Source organism: Fusarium odoratissimum (genome assembly GCF_000260195.1).
Source record: "Fusarium odoratissimum NRRL 54006 unplaced genomic scaffold supercont1.21, whole genome shotgun sequence".
In the NCBI taxonomy this organism is placed as follows: domain Eukaryota; kingdom Fungi; phylum Ascomycota; class Sordariomycetes; order Hypocreales; family Nectriaceae; genus Fusarium; species Fusarium odoratissimum.
The window spans coordinates 139,840-157,382 of record NW_022158706.1 but is presented as its reverse complement, the minus strand read 5'-3'; the positions used below and the strand labels follow the sequence as shown (position 1 = coordinate 157,382).

Below are 17,543 nucleotides of genomic sequence, written 5' to 3'. Positions count from 1 at the left end.
TCTGACTGATTAGTAGTGTAACTCTGATAAGTGATAGGCTTGGCTGGACTCCGCCACAGTGCTACCGCATCCCCACCCTTATCAACTTCCCCGCACATTATCTTGATAAGTGGGAGGATGCTAACGGACATGGGTGAGTGGGTAAAGGAACTCGGGTTCAAGATCCGTGCTTGAGCTAGCGATGGTTATCTATTCCCAGAATGTAAAGGCACGAGCATATCGGCAATAGGCGTCGTGAATCGGACAAACCAGTCATCGCACCACCACTTGGGTCTGCTTTGCCACAAGACCTAGACTTCGTCACATAGACCTTTAATACGGATGTAGAGTCCTTTTACTCGATATTATCTCGTCTGCCCATCGTCAATTGAGATCCAGCAGCCTAGAGCCAAGATGCCTAACTACAAGACACAGGAAGTGATGGAGAGAAGCGACTCGAGCAGACTTCATGTAAGTTCAAGGTTCTGCATCTCAAAAACATTTCAAACTAATGTTTATTTAGGTAGTGATCGTAGGAGCTGGACTTGGTGGTCTCGGTGCTGCAATCGCCGTCCGTCTCGCCGGCCATGATGTCACAGTGTTGGAGTCTGCACCAGCAATCGGCGAGGTCGGCGCCGGTATTCAAGTCCTTCCCAACGCTGCTCGAGTTCTCTTCTCCTGGGGTCTCGAGAAGGAATTGGTCAAGAATGCTACCAAGCCAAGGAAATGCAACTTCATCGGATGGAAGGGAAACCATCTCTCAGAAATGGACTACCATGGATATGCGGCTGCCTCGGGAGGCTACCCTTTCCTCGATTTCCATCGCGCTACTTTGCACAAGGCACTCCTGGACAGAGCTCATGAGCTGGGCGCCAAGATTCTCTGCGGATCTAAAGTCTTGTCTTACGAGATAGCGGCCGACAACAGCCACGCAACTGTGTTTCTAGAAGGAGGACAAACGATGGAGTCTGACTTGGTAGTTGGTGCTGATGGCATCGCTTCTTCACTCAGAGAGCAGTTCCTCGGCCGATCCGATCCTCCACAATTAACGGGCGACTTGGCATACCGGCTGCTGCTGTCGACAGACGAGATGAGAAAAGACCCAGACCTAAGACCATTCGTGGAGGATCCTCAAGTCAACTACTGGGTCGGTCCCGATAAACATGCAGTCAATTACGTGCTGAAGGGAGGAGAACTCTTCAACATGGTCCTTTTAGTGCCAGATGATATCCCACTCGATAGCGGCAACACTTTGAAGGGGAATATCGAAGAGATGAGAGCCCATTTTGCCGAATGGGACCCCCGTATTGGAAAGATGCTGAACCTCTGCGACTCTGTTCTCAAGTGGAGATTATGCATTCGTCCTGGCCTCGACCCAACTTGGTCACACCCTTCGGGAGCCCTCACCATGCTCGGTGATTCTGTCCACGCAACACTACCATATCTTGCCAGTGGTGCCGGTATGGCTCTAGAGGACGGTGGTGTACTCGGGCTATGTCTTGCCAAGCTTACTGATAAGTCACCAGCCTCAAAGCTGAAAGCTCTCGCTGTCTACGAGGCATGTCGACGAGAACGTACAGAGATGGTTGTGCAAAGAGGAACGTACAACCAATGGATATATCACCTTCCCGATGGCGAAGAGCAGAGACAGCGAGATGAGCGGTTCAGGCAATATGGAAAGTGGGATGAAGAGTGGCTCAGTGGAGAGAATCCGATCATACCGCAGTCCTCGGAGACAGGAGAGGACCCTTTCCCTTGGAGGTACCATGGAGTTGGGAGATGGTTATTGACGTATGATATGTGGAAGGATGTCGATGAGAAGTTCTCGCAGTTTGAGTCTGAGGCCAGTGGTGGTTCACTGAGAGCAAGTCTCTGATTATAAGCACTGTACTCTGTCTTATTGGGGTATTGTTAGTGGTCAAGAAGACATTTATAAAGATTACACGGCATCATCCAGGCACTATTCGAAGATTGACAGGTTATTGGCTTTGACATCCTAAGTTCCTAACTATTGCTCTACTAGAGACGAGATCACTCCGAACCCATTATAGATCATCACAGCCATTGCTGCTACAACATACTATCGATCTCTAATTGTCTCTCGTCGCTTTCCTCGTTCATTTCGCTATTTTAACTAACATTTGGCGTCCATATTGGTCGCCTGTGCTTTCCTGAGCCATATTCCAATCGAATTCCCTATTATCCTGACTCCGTGATCCTCTCATTTTCCTTACCATGACGACGCCTGCCTTCGACGGTCGCCAAATGACCAATCTAGAGGATGGCATAAAGCAAGAGACTTTTATCCCAAGTAAAGAAGGTGTTGAGATAAATTTCAATTGTCTTCGGATAACTCAATAGACTCTTTGACTGCTTTATATCGGATGCCAAGGCGATTGCGGATGGATCTCCACGACTTGCACAGATCCAGGCATCGATTCAAGCTTACATGGAGCAAATTACACGCCAAACCAAAGTTATAGTACGACCAGCAAACACTCAGATAGATGAGCTTTACTTTATCACTTTCAATATTGTTAAAGTCATTTGGTCAAGTATTTATTCAGCTATGCCTAAGCAAACCCATACCAATATGTAGTCTATAATACCGTCTTCCGCTGCTAGACTCCCAGTTCACGCTTCAGTCTTCACCTCTTGTGAAGGGTTGTAAAAAGGATAATCATTGTAACCCTTCTCCGGAGGATCAGCGCCGTAAAATGTGTTGCGGTCATAGGCGTTGAGGGGCCAGCCATTTTGTAATCTCTCAGCCAAGTCGGGATTGGCAATAAAGTGTCGACCCATGGCAACCAAATCAGCCTCATGACTCTTAATCTTGGTAGGAGCGTTATCCCGGTTGAAGTTTCCGCAAGCCAAAAATACAACTCCAGAAGGTTTGAGGATGTTGCGGAATATGTTGAGCGAGTTTGCCTGCTTGCCAACTTCAACAGCAGCGCCATCTTTACTGCTGCCATTGGCAAGTGCAGCGAGCTTTTGTTGCTCGTCGAGAACTTCGTCGAAACGGGGCTCAATCCTATTGATTGTCAGTCATGTTGATGGCGGTTCGATGGTGGAGGTTGACTTACATATGCACATAAACAGGCTTGTGGTTGTCTGGAAGACTGGCGATCTGGCCGCAGAGGTAAGACCAGTGAGCATTGGGGTCACTGTCCTTAGTGCCCTGGAAGTAGTTGTAAGGCGACAGTCGAAGGCCGACCTTGTCAGCACCGATAGCATCACAGCATGCAGTGAGGACCTCGAGGAGGAATCTGCATCGGTTCTCGACAGAGCCACCATATTCGTCAGTTCGGTTGTTGATGTTGTCGTGAAGGAACTGCTCAAGAAGATAGCCATTGGCACCTGATCCTAACAGTTAGCAAGAGGTAGAAGTACAGAGACTGGATGTGTACATACCATGAATCTCAATACCATCGAACCCAGCAACTTCAACAGCTCGCTTGGCGGCAGCTGCCCATTCGGCAGTAATGCTATGGATCTCTTCCACTGTCAAAGCTCGAGGCGGGTCATCCTTGGTATCAGTGCCATCCAGATATGTACCCGGCATGGGCTGATCACCAGAGGAGACAGCCCTCTCACCACCTCGCTGCGCACTACAAGACGCCCGTCCAGTGTGCCACAGCTGAGTGAAGATAAAACCGCCCTTGGCATGGACAGCATCCGTTACCTTCTTCCATCCCTGTAATTGGGAGTCGGTAAAGACGCCAGGAACACCAGGGTAAGCACTAGCGTTCAGGGCAATGTCGGTCGCCTCAGTGATCTGAAGACCGCCATCACTGGAGCGATCGCTGTAGTACTTCACCATACGAGGGCCAGGGACATAAACTCCACGCGACTCGAATTCACTTCGCATGCGAGTGTTGGGTGCCTGGAAGGATGTTGTTAGGTTGTTCTTTGGGGTTCAATAATTGACTTTCACTGCGTACCTGCACAATTCGGTGCTTCAAGTTGAGCTTGCCAAGCTTCAAGGGAGAGAACAAGACAGTGTCCTTCAGCGCGGCGTGCGCCGCTGGCGGTGTAACTGCGATGGGCATCTTTGTCTAAGGGTAGCGGAGAAAGATCGGGAGAGAGAGAATGACGAGGTATCAATAACCTTGAATCTGGTGGTAGGGTTGAAAGCTGTCTGACTGCGCTTGGATTTGATCACTCAAGCAGCTATGGATGCTGAAGCTTTAGTAGCCGATGTATTTTGTCCTTGTACATTTTGTTTCACTTTTACCTTTCCATTGCAACTGCCCATGGACTCTTGGTACCCCATCCCCCACCTTTGAACGATGAAAGTGGAGATGGAGATGCGAGGAGTCAGCCGTCTTTCTTGTTGGCCACTGATAAGGCGCAGCACGACAGGGAAGATCAAGAATGGGGGTGGGTTTGACCAGGATCGGAAAGTTAAAGACTGCTAAGACAAAGAAGGGTTAGCATTGATGCGGAACGACTGGGACATCCGATAGGCCGCCTTCTAGGTTTTATGGGTCAAACATTTTTATCGCTCCCGGGTAAGGTTCGTGGGTTTCGAGTTTTTGGCCTAGACGTGATGAGCCAGACGTGTAACAGTCTTGGGGACTGTGGTTTGCTTACTGATCAAGCAATTGATTTCCGCGGCTGAGATCGATGTATTGATTTGTAACAATTTCAAGTTTTAAAGTGATGCCAAAAGCCATCTATCTACTTTTATTAAAAACAGCGCGAGTGTTTTTAGTATGAGTCGGCATGAGAAACTAGGAATTTGGGTCCTGGTGTGATCTTCGAGCACTCAATCAAGAGATTGACAAGGACCCCGAGAGCAATTCAGGTACAAGTTCATCTTTCCTAGTTATTTAGAATCAATAGCCTAGATAGAAGTCGAGTGTAGAAGATTGCCGTTGAAATCTCACGATCTTAAGGTGTCGAGAAGAAAAGGAGCAATAAGAATTTATAAGACAACACGTGCTGTTCTGCGTCAAAGTATAGTTCAAACACACATTGGTGAACAATGTCTACTACTTAAAATATAATGCCTGTTCTCTCAAACAAATACCACAATCCTGACTCTAGAGAGAGGCATGTCCATGTGTTTCGTAAGGAAGCCCAACACAGAAGAAGCCGACCACGATCCAAAGCGCCGCACTCGCGTAAATGGGGACGACTGAAAACCCAGAATATGTCGAGATAAAAGATGCCACAAGACCACCAAGTCTGAGAAGCGTAGCTGCAATACCAGTACCAGTACCTCGTACCGGTCCAGGAAAAGACTCTGGAGTAAAGGCAAACATGACCGCGTACTCTGCAAGACTTGTTAGTGTTGAGATGACAGAATGGCCAGAAGAGAGACTTACCAAAGTTTCCAAGAATAGCTGTAGCACACTGGAATCCAATATCGGCGGCTTCAGTGCCAACAGCTGTGTATGCAAAGAGAAAGACGCCAGTGAGAACGGCAGAGATGGCCATCATCCACCTGCGGCCGAATCGAGTCTCTACCAAAAACCCTGCTGAGATTGGGCCGAGGACGCCGACAGCTGAAACAATACAGTAAATCATATATGTATGGTTGAACGACGAGCTAGCAGTGTAATCTTTCTTGGACTCAAGATAAGAAGTGATGAAGGCAAAGTACAGCGGGTAGGCGATTCCGATGGTAAGCCAGATCAAGAACGTGACTGCACTGTGCTGAGCCATCTTGCGGCCGGCGAAGAGCGAGCGATAGCTGCTCATATTGAAGTCCTTGAAGTTCTCTCTGAGAATGTCTTTCATAGAAAGCTTCTTCTCCGTCTGATCAGGAATGGCGTGGACCTGTTCGCCGGTAGATGAGACCACCGCAGACGAGTAGATTTGGCGGTCGATATCTTGCATCATCTCGAGTGTCAGGGTCTCAGGCTTGCCGTTATAACGAGCGATGTAGTTGACCGATTCGACAGCCTCTGCGTCGCGTCCCTTGGAGAGGAGATATTTGGGAGACTCGGGGATCTTGAAGACAAAGAGTCTAACCAAGGCAAGGACAAGAGCAATGCCACCGAGAGTGATCATGACGTACCGCCTGGAGAGGTCGTCTTGTTAGTCCAGTGAATCAGAAGTGTCCGGGAGTGAACGACTTACCATCCCATGTTATCCTGTCTGCGGCATCCCTCCGGGCTGCTGCAAGCAAAGTTTGCGAGGAAGACCCATGAAAGAAGAGACACGATAAGCTGTCCGAGGTTCCACCAGGCAGACAGTGTGACGAGCAACCACTGATGACTCTGTGGGACGAACTCAAGGAAAACAATACTGTCAACTGGGACGTTGCCTCCAGCTGCAGTACCAATAACAGCCCAGAGAGAGCAAAATGTGATGAAGTCCTGAGCTCCAGCAACTGCACAAGCAAAGATTGCTCCGATGAAGATGGTAGAGTTGAAAGCAGGCTTGCGGCCAATAACATCGGCTGCGGTTCCCCAAAAGAAGGCCCCAACAATCAGGCCAACGTAGTAAGCCACTGAACTGAAGCTGATTCTTGTTATGTCGTCGAATTCGTTCATGATCGGGGGACGAACGGCGGTGATGCCTTGGGACCAGAAGTTATCGACCATCCAGCCGCAACCGTTGACGACGAAGAGAATCCATTGGAATCTAGAAGAGTTGTTATTAGCATCCACGTTCTTGATCATGCATATTGTCCAGTGCTTACTTTCCAGTACCAATCTCTGAGAGATGGCGGGCAACAAGTTCGGACTTTAACCGATACGACTCGTTGACAGCACTCCCGTAGAAATCGCGAACAGCACTGTCCTCAACAGGTTTGTGATCGCCGAGACGGTAAGAAGTTGCACTTGGACTGTGCTGAAGCTTGGCTCCAGTGGCCTTCTCGGCAATATCTTCTGCATTGTTCGAAGCCATGATGATGGTTTGTGAGAAGGAGCCAGGACGTTGAAGGTGAGAGGTTGAAGACTGGGAATATCAACCGGTATCGACTCATGTATTTATCACACATGAGACACCGGAGAGACACAAGTCCTCCCCTTGTGTGGCGTAAGAGAGATAGACAAGATAACTAATCGCTGCTACGAGTCAATGCACACCCTGAACCCGGCCGTAACCTTACCATCCGCTAGGCCAGCAGCAGGACCACGCCAAGACAACGCGTATACTACGCTACGGCTATCTACCTATCTTATCGGTTCCAACTCACCCTGCTGACATCCAAACCCCCACTTTCCCCGGATTATACCTGCCGCTTCAGAGTTTAAACCATGAGATTTGGGATAAATGGGGTTAATCTGATCAGATAATTGGTGCCCGCTATCAGTGGTCGAGACCTGGCTCTCTATGGACATGGTTTGGTTGACTCGGGGAACTCGGATATTGGTAATGTAGAGGACTTCAGAAACCAATAACGGATGATCCAATACTCATCGGTGAGTCTGGACCTGGACGCGATGAAGGCCTTGTACCAGTAGTGAGTTGCACTAATCTCCCTTCTACAATGCGAGCATGTATGACTTGGACAATCGAACATTTGGCTCCCCAAAGTGCCATGATTAAAATATAGAATTCATGAAATGTTGCTTGCAATCTGAACGGATGATTATTACGTATTATCCAAAATTCAATAGAGGAGTTTCCGGTGCGATATCTCGTGTACACATTGCCTCATAGCACAAGATAATTAATACAGTATTTCAGCAAGTGACCTCCTATTTCATCCACGTTCAAACAGAAGGAATCTGCAAAAAACCTCCAAAGTACGAATCGAGCCAACTCGCCGCCGCTGCACCCTCCTCAACACTAGCATTCTTGATACGCCGAATGGCACCAACATAACCATCCGGTCTAACTACAAGAATTGCGACCTCTCCACTATCGACAGAGCCAAGCCACTTCTCTGTACACGAGATTCGCTTGGTATCTAAATGCGCCGCGTCATCCAGATACACCGTCCACCTACTCTTTGAAAATGTGGGAGGCAGGTCTGAGAGCTCAAAGTCGTTCTTATCTGTAGAGGCTGTAAAGATTCCGAGAGTTAGTAGTTGTGATAGAGTGGCGATGGAATAGATTTTACTTACTGATAAGAGCGAATGTTATTAATTGGTTGACTGATGTGTACCGTTCTGGTCGCACGTAAACATCATCAGCTCGGTTGGCACGAGGCTTTTGTTGGTATGAAGCCTGCGTTGACTTGCCAAGCTGGAATACGAACGAGGTCGGTGTCGAGATAGACTCATCAAACGCCGTGATGAAGCCACTCTCTTGACGCCCTGTAAGGTTTGGAGCGACTACATAGACTCGGAACTGGCCGAGAACCGGGACATCGAGCTGGACATCAACTGGACAGGCGTCTATGTAGCGTGTAACCTTTGCCTGCGGGAGATTGCAGCCTGGCTTAGCATCGCCACCAGGAGCGGCATCTAGAGGATGGTTCAGCTCATTGGGACCATACTCAACCCCCACTCCCGAAATAAAGCGTGTGTTCTTGCGGAAGTTCTCAGCGAGTCTTTTGGAGTCACCTCCAGCGATCTCATTAGCGTGTTCAAAGTCAAAGTTGATGAGATCTTCCGCAATCTTCTTCCGCTCTTGCTCGTAAGATTGTAGAAGGATACCATCCTTGGCGAAACCACGTGCAGCAAGGTTGAGCTTCCAGCCCAAGTTCCAAGAGTCATGGACGCTGGTGTTCATTCCCTGGGCAGCCTTTGGACTGTGCGTATGACTGGCATCTCCAGCAATGAATATCCGCTGAGTCGGGTCCAAGAACCGCGTTGCAAAGCGTTGAGATACTTGATAGTTCCCAAACCACTCCACTGATGTCCAGTTGACGGTGTATGGGGCCATGATAAGACGTGCCTGCTCCATGACAAACTCCTGACCGAGGCCCTTGGAGGTGACCGAACTCTTCATCTCGATGTAAAGTCGGGTCATGTTCCGCTCACGTGGAATAAGAAGAACTGATCCGTGTTCCTCGGAAAATATGACGGTCTTGCTCCAGATGTCAGGGAAGTCGGTATCTAACTCTCCATCCAAAACTCCCCAAACAGAGTTATGAGGAGTTCCTTGAGAAGCAGCACCTGGAATGGCGTTCCGTACTGCTGAGCGAGCTCCATCACAGCCAACTAGGTATCTGGCAGGAATAGCTGTACGTGTTTCACCGTCTTTGTCGCATTCGATCTGGAGATGATCGGAAGAGTCTGTTACTCCTCTGAAGGTGTGACTGCGAGTGACTTCGACACCGCTTTTCCGCAGGTCGTTGATAAAGGTGCCTTCCATCATGCCTTGATGGCACAAAAGGATGTAGGGATGTAGCACATCTACCACTGAAGATGGATAGTGGACTTCACGTCCTGTGCGGCGAAGTCCTTCCGTTGGTGAGCCCCGCCACATGCAAATGTCGTGAACCTTGACACCTGTTTGTACAAGATCATCGCCAATTCGCAGCATTTGCAAAGTCTCAATAGTCTTGGGTTGGATACCATCAGCACGACCGACGGTCGTCTGATCGGGCCTCTCATCAATAACCTTGACTGATAGACCAAGCTTTGCCAACACAACACTAGAGCAACTATCAGTACGGAAAGAGGCGAACATTAATTCAGCAGCTCACCTCAGCATGAGGCCTGATGGGCCAGCTCCAACAACGCAGACATCATGGACATCGGCATCTTGATATCCGTTGCTGTGACCATTTGTGCTTGTCGGAATGGCCATGTGGGGCAAGTTTTAGTAGTGTAATGTGGATGCGTACTGCTGAATGATGAAAGATGTCGATGGTGTTTGACTGTGTAACAATTGATCTCATCAACACATTCACCTCTCGGATATATCAATCAAGATAGTTCTTACTAACAGTGACTTAAAGATGTTCTTGCGGCGTCTTCCGCCAAAGGTCGTCTCATCTGTCGAGGACAATGTAACTGCACCATCATTCGATCAGTCGGGCTCTACCATCAGTAAGCTAGCGCCGAGTCCACCCCCACTCCCGGTTCTCAACCGCCTTTGGCTATCGTTATCTCGGCGACTCGGGTTTGGATTCGGCTTATGACTGGACTAAAATCTACTTTTATCGGCATAGGCGCGGGGTTTGGCAAGGTATATCCAAGGATGGGGTCGTTGCTGCAGATCACAGTCTCCCTCTCCCCTCCAGTACAGAAAAAGACTCGTATTATTGTAGCGACAAAAGGATTTTAGTGGCTTATTGGAGAATTCTCTGCCAAGTTAAGACAATGGCTCCTGGTTCAATTGATCCCGAGCCTCTGCCTTGGCAGTCAACAGTTGAGCGCAAGAAACAACAACAGCGTGACATTTTGTCCAAGGCTTTGTTGGAACTTGGGAAGTACAAAGAGTTACAAAATGTCGATATCGACCAGCTTGCCGATACAACCCAAACTTTAAGCCTTATATCCAAAGGGCAGCTGACATGCAAAACCGCTGTGCAAGGATTGATAGAACGGTACGTCATTAATATTAGTATAAGTGCTGTGCCAAATACTTAATGCATCTTTATATAGGGCAATCCAAGTTCATCAACAGGTATGTCTTTATGTCCTACGTTTTGAAAATTAATACTTTTCTGATCACAATTAATATAATGTAGACCAATTGGTAAGAACTACCCTAGGAGACGATGTGTCAAGGGCTAATCTTGATCCAGTCTTACAGAAGTTGCTTTCGAAGATGCTTTGCAACAGGCCGAAGAGCTTGATGCCTACATGATCAGCGAGAAACAGCCAATAGGACCCCTACATGGCTTGGTTGTTACTCTCAAGGACCAATTCAATATTAAGGGCTATGATAGCACTCTGGGCTACGTTGGACGGTCCTTCAATCCAGCTACTGACGATGCCGTACTGGTCAAAATGCTCAAATCACTGGGCGCTATCGTTCTCGCAAAATCGAACTTGCCTCAAAGCATTATGGTGGGCGACTGAACCCAATCCAGGCTAAGCACCTTGGCTTACTGGCATTTAGTGGTGCGAGACGGAGAATCCCCTTTGGGGGTTGACTACCAATCCCATGAACAAAGATTACACACCAGGTGGCTCTACAGGTGGTGAGGCTGTCCTGCTTTCTTGCGGTGCCTCTATGCTCGGATGGGGTACAGATATTGGCGGAAGCATCCGCATTCCTAGCCACATGATGGGCATATATGGATTGAAGCCGAGTGTGAGTTGCTATTGATACAGAAATCACAAATATCCCGCTGATTGATCACCAGAGCACAAGACTACCTTACCAAGGCGTCCCTGTGTCGACAGAGGGTCAGGAACATGTTCCATCTTCAATTGGTCCAATGGCACGGGACCTGAGCATGATCAAATATGCCATGCACAGCCTAATCGAGTCAAAGCCATGGGATTACGATGCACGCTGCGCTCCGCTTCCTTGGCGAGGCCACTTATACGAAGAAATGCATAGCCGCCCACTTACTATCGGTGTTCTGATGGATGATGGTGTTGTTCGTCCACATCCACCGATAACGCGAGCATTGCGAGATGCAGTTGAAGCTTTGAAGCTTGAGGGTCATGAGATTGTGGAGTGGAATACTGAACTCCACGAGCAGTGTATAAGAACTATGGTGATACTCCCGGCGTCGAACCCGGGACCTATTTGACTGACGTTGCAATAGGATATGTTTTATACTGCTGATGGTGGTGAAGATATCCGCCAAGATATATCAAGGGCTGGAGAGCCATTCATCCCTCACGTCAAACGCCTTGTCAATCGCGGCAAAGCAATTTCGGTATACGAATATTGGAAGCTCAACAAGAAGAAATGGGATCTGCAGCAAGGTTACTTGGAGAAGTGGAACTCGATCCAGTCTGCAACTGGCAGAAAGGCTGACGTGCTTCTCATGCCCGTCATGCCGCATACCGCTGTTCGACACGGTGGATGCGGCTGGGTTGGCTATACAAAGGTGTGGAATGTTCTTGACTATACCGCGATGGTTATACCTGGCGGTACGATACAGTCGGGGGATGTTGGCACACCGTTCTCGCATCCTGCTAGAGGACCTGAGGATGAATGGAACCAGGGGCTCTGGAACAAGGACAAAGACGAGATGGCTGCGATGAATCTCCCAGTTGGGCTGCAGATCGTCGGACGGAAACTTGAAGAGGAGAAAGTGCTTGGGGCTGCTGAGGTAATTGATCACGTTGTGAAAAAGCTGCTACAGCCCCAGTACTCTCAAGCATTAACATAGATTTGTTATTCTTAGTTAGAACCAGATCATGCACCGAGGACAGAAGATGTATAAGTTGGTTGAAGGAACATGTCTTTTATATGCTATCTAGAGCATTCAATAACCTTTATACGCCTGTGCTGACCATATCTGGTGTATCTGCCATATGCCTCCTAATTATATGCTTTTTCGGCGATGAATCCTGACATAATTAAGGCTGACACCAGCGACTTCTCGAAGCAACTTCCATCGCTCACGTTTCTCTTCCCACTGATAGACCCTCTCATCATCGAAGGCGTTGACTCTAGGCCACCCAGTATGAATCGTGGTATCAACCCAAGTTGAGCTTGGCCCCTCAATTGGTTCATCTCCTCCGCCAAGAGAGCTCACAACAACAGGCAAGTCTTCAGGAGGTACAGATAGCCCGTTTCGAAATCCCAGCGTTGACTTGAGAGGGTCAGGCTGGGGGCCAAAGACAGCAATTTCGCGTTGATTCTGGGCGGTGATAAAGTCAATGGCTATATGCAGAGGCACCTGGACTGCTGTATCCGATATGAACTTTGTAACATGGTAAGTTCGGCTGTTGACTTAGCCCGCTGTCTTTACCAGTGAGGGTAATGAGAACTGGCAACTCTCCCATATCTGTTACACGAACTTTGAAGTCGTCCCCTGAAAGAATGATTGTTACTGCTTTGAATAGTGGCTGCAGGATCAAAAACTCCTGATCTCGAAAGCCTGGACCCCCAAATGTGGATTGCGGGGGAAGAGTCACGACCTCTCGTTGATATGTCGCTACTTGGTCGCAGATTCTCCCATACAGCTCGTTTATTAGCGTGACCAGTGATACTGAAGACATATCGGGAGGAGGCCTGCAAGGATAAAATAGCTTCGCGATGAATTGGTGATACTCGATATCATTCCGATATGGTTGATACCATTTGTTGTATAGCCAGTTATGCAAAGCGCAGCGCAGTGCCATGTGACCCCCGGCACCTGGAACGACGTATATCGGCACGGTCTTGTTGCAACAATCCTCCGCATGGTTTATTGATATATCCTTGACCTTTTTGTGGCCGAGTTCAGAACAGGCGTTTAGGGGGAGATTGACAGGGTTGGAAGGCGGTTCCGGTGGAGGGCTTATATACATCTCGTCGATGATATGATTCTAGTTGACCACGAATCTCAAAAAGATTTCGTGTCGGGGCAGTGGAGTCCTTTCTGTGACGCTTGAAGAGACGTACATTCTGTGTGCTGAGGTAGCTTGCTTCAAGAGGTGACCTGGCAACATAGGGTGAAGTAAGATTCCAACTCTTCTTCTCTGGCTGATGCGAGATCACTGAGAATGATGTATTAGGATATGAGTGAAAATTAGCAGTAGGCTTCGAGGTAGACAAAAAGCAGGCTTTATATAGTGATAGAAAATTGAGTGTCGCGTTCAAACTCAACTTGAAGTAACTTCCAAAGTGTGGGCCAGGGCTTGAACCTTGCCTTGGAAGTCGGATATGAAGGCAGTCAGAAGCCAAGGAGTCGCCAATTGCAGAAAAGCACGATTGAACGTATCCACAAGCTCTAGGTTCGATATGGTGGCATAAGCTTTCAACCACAGGTCCCAACTGCAAATCACACATCTCGCTCATAAGTTAGACATTATATCAAAATGCCTGCCCAATTGATACAGATATACAAGCTCAATTAGTAAAATCAGAGCTGTGTCTCGGTCTTGAGCTAGGTGTGTGATTTACAATTGAGACCCGTGGCTGAGAGCTTATATTAACACACAGAACTCAGTTGCTGCCAAGCCCGTGATTAGATAATAAGCTGAAAGCTTATCTTGAATATCATGTGGGCAGTTGGTATGCTGCCTGAAGTGTGTTTATGAGAGTGTTATTTTGAGTTGATAGACATGACAGCTGATGCTTGCATCGAGCGTCTTACTCGCTGCCAAGGCCGGCATGATTGATCTCGGCGTGACCCTGACCACGGAAGCCTTGAAATATAACATTTGGACCAACATCATTGCTCCTGTCGCCTCTAGTCGTATGACAGCCACCGGATCTACATCATCTCACTACTCACTAGTCGCTGTCCTCACTCAACAGAGCCACACATCCAAGAATGGTTCAATTTCGAGATCTGTTAAGGAAATATTTCGAAGATTCGATAGAAGGGGTCGAAGGAAGCCATTTTTATGTGCGATAAGACGTTGATACCTCGGGCTTTGCTTTAGAAACGGGGCTAAGTCAACGACATTACGAACTCCGTTAGAATATTAACATATTACTTTTTTCTGTTTTTACTTAGTAGGTTATTTTTAGTTTTAATTATATTTACTATATAGGCCACTCTCTGAGATAATAGACCTAATTAAAATCTTACTACCTAAACCCGCTCCTAATACTCGCCGGAGAGTGTGGAGCTTATAGGATCTACGCCTCTTATTTACCCCGCTTATGATAGCCCGATGCTTCTTTATGCCTCAGCCTAGCTCAGTTTGTTTTACGGCCAAAATTGAAAACATTAAAGGAAAAGTACTTTTTATAGCATCTGTACTTAACATTTTGGGATATTAGGCCTCACGCGCGAAGCAGTGACTCATCATGGGTGATCCGCTCAGTGTAGCGTCAGGACTCATCGCCGTTGTCACCGCTACACTGCAATCAAGCAAAATACTCTATGAGACTATCCAAAGCTTCCGAAACCATCGAACTGCAGTTTTAGATCTTGTTCGCGAACTCAAAGGTCTTGAATCAGTTCTCAGTCCGCTGCAAGATCATGTGCGTTCCGACGAGACCGCGTTCTTACCGCTCAAAGTTCCCCTCATTCAGTGCCGACAGGCGTGTGTAGATTTCCAAATCCTGATCGAGCAGAACAGCAGGCGCACTCGAGCAGAGACAAGAACAAGCTTGAGAGATTGGGCCAAGTTAATCTACATGAATGGCGATATTGTTTCTTTCAAAGAACTCTTAGCCGGTTACAAAGGGACGATAACTATAGCGCTAGCTGACGCCAACTTGTTAGTTGCTCGCCCCAAGAGAAAAGGTTTCGCTAACTTGCTTCTAGGCGCTCCTCCAAGGTTACCCTTCAAGTTTTGAACGATTACAAAAACTTGATTTGCGACACTAAGCTTGATCTGGAGAAGCATCTGAAAGACATCGACTCCAAATTGCAAGACATAGTATCTCAAGGCGCCACGACCGAAGCTGCTGGAGGCCAGGCCAATCTCCGGAAATTCGAAAACGAAAAAGAAAGTACAGAACGATGCCTTGAGTATTTGAAACATCTCCTTGAAGAAATCAATGGGATGAGTTTTCAACCCGTTTTTACTGGGTCTGCCTCGAATACTGCTGTCATGTCTATCTCAGCTGGCAACATGACACTTGCTGATTCCCTCACTATTTCCACGCTCAAGACATGCAGCTACAACCTCTCGGACACCATCGACCGCCTCGAGTCGCACCGTGATAATACCGAAGAGAACCTCAGGCTTAGGTCCTTGGTACAAGATTTGAATCAGAAAATCGATCCTGGTGCGAATCGCGAGACACTTCAAAATGAGTTGGAAAGCACGAAACAGTGCTTAAGTGTCTGTGATCGGGCATCGCAATGGGCATCCTCAGGACGGGTCCACGTGGTTGAAGATATCAGCGTCGGGAACGATGGAAAGCAAATATGCGTGTCTACACTAGGGGACCTATTTAACATCAAGGGAGCTAGGGCCGGTCATGGATCCATTCAATTCTTTGGGTCTGTTTCAGAGGGTAGTCTCAACGATGTGCTGAGATCCCAGAACCAGCGGCAATATGTACGCAATGAAGGCACGGTAGACGAGGGATGCGTAAGTGGAGGGTATACGCAATCAACAAGATAGTTCTATTCGCTCCTCTGCGGCCTGTCCACAGCCCTATGGTGTTGCTCTCGACCAGCCTCTGCCAGAGACTTTCCTGCCCCATGTTTCTCAAAGCGAGATGCTTCAGCGTATGCGGGTGACTGCCGATTTGTAATGGCTTGGCGTTGGTTCAAGATCTTGGTAAGTTCCTGGACTGAGCTGTCTTCCCAAGAACCAATAACTTGATAAGAGTTGACTCCAGCTCCAACGTCTTTAGCGTCATAGAGGTGGTCTTTTGTTGATACCAAGAGCTGGACGCTGTTATCTCCGACTTTAATCTCTTGCAAACGATGCGTTGGGCGGCTGCATAATTCGGTCTCGTCTCTAGGCGGCGTTTGCGTATCTGGATCCTCAGAAGCTGACATTTTGTGGTATTGTAGTGTTCGATATGACAATCAGCTTCGATGAAACTAAACGGAGTGGTATGAGGGAAATTTTATCACTTACCCCGCTGTGTGAGATTTGGCACATGACGGTGTACTGAAAACTTGTGGGGCCGTGGCATTTCTTTATTTAGTTCTAATAGTTGGTAAAACCTTAATTAATTAATTCTTTAATAACGTACACGATAAGCGTGCGAGACAGATAAGTGCGCGAGACAAAAATCTTAACCTTCATCAGATAAATCGCAATAAAAATACAACAGATTATCTAATCAATTAAAATCAATTACTATATTAATTCTCAATAGCCTGAATACCCTCTTGACAGGTTCTTGCATTATGCCCGGCCTTATTGCATTTGCTACAACGCCGACCACCTGGTCGCTCTGACCTTCCTCGACCACCACTTCTCGATGATTCGCCTACTATCTGCATATCCACATCTGCCTGATTAATTATCTCTTGGGCTTCCCCTATAGTCATATTCCCTCTTCTCTGTAGGCGTGTTCTTTTTGCCCTACGCCGCCGGCTAAGCATCTCATTTGCCTGACGAAGGTCCCGGTTCTCAGCCTCTAATAAGGCTATCTTGTGTAGAAGAATGCTCTGTCCTTTCTCAAAATACTTCACAGCTTCAATTATTGACTCAGGGGAGCTGCTCTTGTGATTTCTGATCCTTCCTTGCAGATACTTAGATTGAGATTGGGTCTCTAGTATTGTCTTTGGGGTCCTTGAAGTCCAAGGGGTTGTAAGTTCAGTGACCTCCTGGGGAGGCGTTGGGGTCCGTAGTTGTATATCAAGCTTCGAGATAACATGTTCTGGGTTAAAGGGAGCAAGCCCGGCTCCTCTAAAACCTCCCTTAATATTTTTCTCAGTTATAGTAACTTGGAATGCGGCATAAAAGGCCAGGAAGAAGTCAGTCTTCTGGATATGGGTTATCCTCCTTTTGATCAGTTGGTCTATTTCTCGACCATATGCCTTTTTCAGCGGCCCAAAGCACCCGACGTCAAGGGGCTGAAGTAGGTGTGATGAATGAGGCGGCATACAGAGTGTAATAATATTGTGTTCCTCACAATATATCTGGAAATCGGCTGACTGGTGACTTTCATGACCATCGAGGATCAAAAGACGATAGGCACCAACTGATCGGTCAGTTGTAGCCCGATCA

At 47.7% G+C, this 17,543-nt stretch overlaps 8 protein-coding genes across 9 annotated transcripts; 3 read left to right on the top strand and 5 right to left on the bottom strand.

Moving 5' to 3' along the window:
- The first annotated feature begins 150 nt into the window (after positions 1-150).
- Positions 151-2,082, top strand: FOIG_11219 (uncharacterized protein). The gene is made up of 2 exons (XM_031211770.1): positions 151-450; positions 503-2,082. The coding sequence occupies exons 1-2, from the start codon at positions 394-396 to the stop codon at positions 1,853-1,855; spliced, it is 1,410 nt and encodes a 469-aa protein (XP_031058344.1). The 5' UTR covers positions 151-393; the 3' UTR covers positions 1,856-2,082.
- A 379-nt stretch (positions 2,083-2,461) lies between these two features.
- Positions 2,462-4,247, bottom strand: FOIG_11218 (uncharacterized protein). The gene is made up of 4 exons (XM_031211769.1): positions 3,921-4,247; positions 3,391-3,862; positions 3,063-3,336; positions 2,462-3,010 (listed from the first exon to the last, which is right to left on the bottom strand). Exons 1-4 carry the CDS (start codon positions 4,026-4,028, stop codon positions 2,614-2,616), a joined length of 1,251 nt encoding a protein of 416 aa, XP_031058343.1. The 5' UTR covers positions 4,029-4,247; the 3' UTR covers positions 2,462-2,613.
- Positions 4,248-4,776: 529 nt separating this feature from the next.
- On the bottom strand, positions 4,777-7,052 carry FOIG_11217 (uncharacterized protein). Its single transcript, XM_031211768.1, has 4 exons — positions 6,632-7,052; positions 6,067-6,573; positions 5,310-6,007; positions 4,777-5,257 (listed from the first exon to the last, which is right to left on the bottom strand). The coding sequence occupies exons 1-4, from the start codon at positions 6,838-6,840 to the stop codon at positions 5,025-5,027; spliced, it is 1,647 nt and encodes a 548-aa protein (XP_031058342.1). The 5' UTR covers positions 6,841-7,052; the 3' UTR covers positions 4,777-5,024.
- Positions 7,053-7,473: 421 nt separating this feature from the next.
- FOIG_11216 (uncharacterized protein) lies at positions 7,474-9,846 on the bottom strand. Its single transcript, XM_031211767.1, has 3 exons — positions 9,536-9,846; positions 8,007-9,484; positions 7,474-7,945 (listed from the first exon to the last, which is right to left on the bottom strand). The coding sequence occupies exons 1-3, from the start codon at positions 9,637-9,639 to the stop codon at positions 7,653-7,655; spliced, it is 1,875 nt and encodes a 624-aa protein (XP_031058341.1). The 5' UTR covers positions 9,640-9,846; the 3' UTR covers positions 7,474-7,652.
- A 190-nt stretch (positions 9,847-10,036) lies between these two features.
- FOIG_11215 (uncharacterized protein) lies at positions 10,037-12,301 on the top strand. 2 transcript variants are annotated; one of them, XM_031211765.1, is made up of 7 exons: positions 10,037-10,381; positions 10,440-10,461; positions 10,526-10,533; positions 10,583-10,847; positions 10,900-11,094; positions 11,147-11,506; positions 11,558-12,301. In XM_031211765.1, exons 1-7 carry the CDS (start codon positions 10,155-10,157, stop codon positions 12,128-12,130), a joined length of 1,650 nt encoding a protein of 549 aa, XP_031058339.1. In that variant the 5' UTR covers positions 10,037-10,154; the 3' UTR covers positions 12,131-12,301. The 2 variants fall into 2 exon arrangements, with proteins under 2 accessions (XP_031058339.1, XP_031058340.1); XM_031211766.1 differs by having other exon boundaries at positions 10,440-10,533.
- FOIG_11214 (uncharacterized protein) lies at positions 12,287-12,965 on the bottom strand (the record flags this gene model as incomplete). The annotated part of the gene is made up of 2 exons (XM_031211764.1): positions 12,287-12,651; positions 12,716-12,965. 2 exons carry the CDS (start codon positions 12,963-12,965, stop codon positions 12,287-12,289), a joined length of 615 nt encoding a protein of 204 aa, XP_031058338.1.
- Positions 12,966-14,538: 1,573 nt separating this feature from the next.
- On the top strand, positions 14,539-16,057 carry FOIG_11213 (uncharacterized protein). The gene is made up of 2 exons (XM_031211763.1): positions 14,539-15,122; positions 15,170-16,057. Exons 1-2 carry the CDS (start codon positions 14,707-14,709, stop codon positions 15,975-15,977), a joined length of 1,224 nt encoding a protein of 407 aa, XP_031058337.1. The 5' UTR covers positions 14,539-14,706; the 3' UTR covers positions 15,978-16,057.
- Positions 14,996-16,436, bottom strand: FOIG_11212 (uncharacterized protein). Its single transcript, XM_031211762.1, has one exon. It carries the CDS (start codon positions 16,358-16,360, stop codon positions 15,980-15,982), a length of 381 nt encoding a protein of 126 aa, XP_031058336.1. The 5' UTR covers positions 16,361-16,436; the 3' UTR covers positions 14,996-15,979.
- Between the last annotated feature and the right edge of the window lie 1,107 nt (positions 16,437-17,543).

Excerpts from the sequence above, each read along its gene's own strand:
- FOIG_11219 (XM_031211770.1), top strand. The coding sequence starts at position 394 with ATGCCTAACTACAAGACACAGGAAGTGATGGAGAGAAGCGACTCGAGC. Across the intron at positions 451-502 it reads GCGACTCGAGCAGACTTCAT|GTAGTGATCGTAGGAGCTGG; the intron begins GTAAGTTCAAGG and ends ATGTTTATTTAG.
- FOIG_11218 (XM_031211769.1), bottom strand. The coding sequence starts at position 4,028 with ATGCCCATCGCAGTTACACCGCCAGCGGCGCACGCCGCGCTGAAGGAC. Across the intron at positions 3,337-3,390 it reads CGATGGTATTGAGATTCATG|GTGCCAATGGCTATCTTCTT; the intron begins GTATGTACACAT and ends TGTTAGGATCAG. Across the intron at positions 3,011-3,062 it reads AAGCCTGTTTATGTGCATAT|GATTGAGCCCCGTTTCGACG; the intron begins GTAAGTCAACCT and ends GACAATCAATAG.
- FOIG_11217 (XM_031211768.1), bottom strand. The coding sequence starts at position 6,840 with ATGGCTTCGAACAATGCAGAAGATATTGCCGAGAAGGCCACTGGAGCC. Across the intron at positions 6,008-6,066 it reads AGACAGGATAACATGGGATG|GCGGTACGTCATGATCACTC; the intron begins GTAAGTCGTTCA and ends CGACCTCTCCAG. Across the intron at positions 5,258-5,309 it reads AGCTATTCTTGGAAACTTTG|AGTACGCGGTCATGTTTGCC; the intron begins GTAAGTCTCTCT and ends CAAGTCTTGCAG.
- FOIG_11216 (XM_031211767.1), bottom strand. The coding sequence starts at position 9,639 with ATGGCCATTCCGACAAGCACAAATGGTCACAGCAACGGATATCAAGAT. Across the intron at positions 9,485-9,535 it reads CCATCAGGCCTCATGCTGAG|TGTTGTGTTGGCAAAGCTTG; the intron begins GTGAGCTGCTGA and ends TAGTTGCTCTAG. Across the intron at positions 7,946-8,006 it reads AATAACATTCGCTCTTATCA|CCTCTACAGATAAGAACGAC; the intron begins GTAAGTAAAATC and ends GAATCTTTACAG.
- FOIG_11215 (XM_031211765.1), top strand. The coding sequence starts at position 10,155 with ATGGCTCCTGGTTCAATTGATCCCGAGCCTCTGCCTTGGCAGTCAACA. Across the intron at positions 11,095-11,146 it reads TATATGGATTGAAGCCGAGT|AGCACAAGACTACCTTACCA; the intron begins GTGAGTTGCTAT and ends ATTGATCACCAG. Across the intron at positions 11,507-11,557 it reads AGCAGTGTATAAGAACTATG|GATATGTTTTATACTGCTGA; the intron begins GTGATACTCCCG and ends ACGTTGCAATAG.
- FOIG_11213 (XM_031211763.1), top strand. The coding sequence starts at position 14,707 with ATGGGTGATCCGCTCAGTGTAGCGTCAGGACTCATCGCCGTTGTCACC. Across the intron at positions 15,123-15,169 it reads GCGCTAGCTGACGCCAACTT|GCGCTCCTCCAAGGTTACCC; the intron begins GTTAGTTGCTCG and ends ACTTGCTTCTAG.
- FOIG_11212 (XM_031211762.1), bottom strand. The coding sequence starts at position 16,360 with ATGTCAGCTTCTGAGGATCCAGATACGCAAACGCCGCCTAGAGACGAG.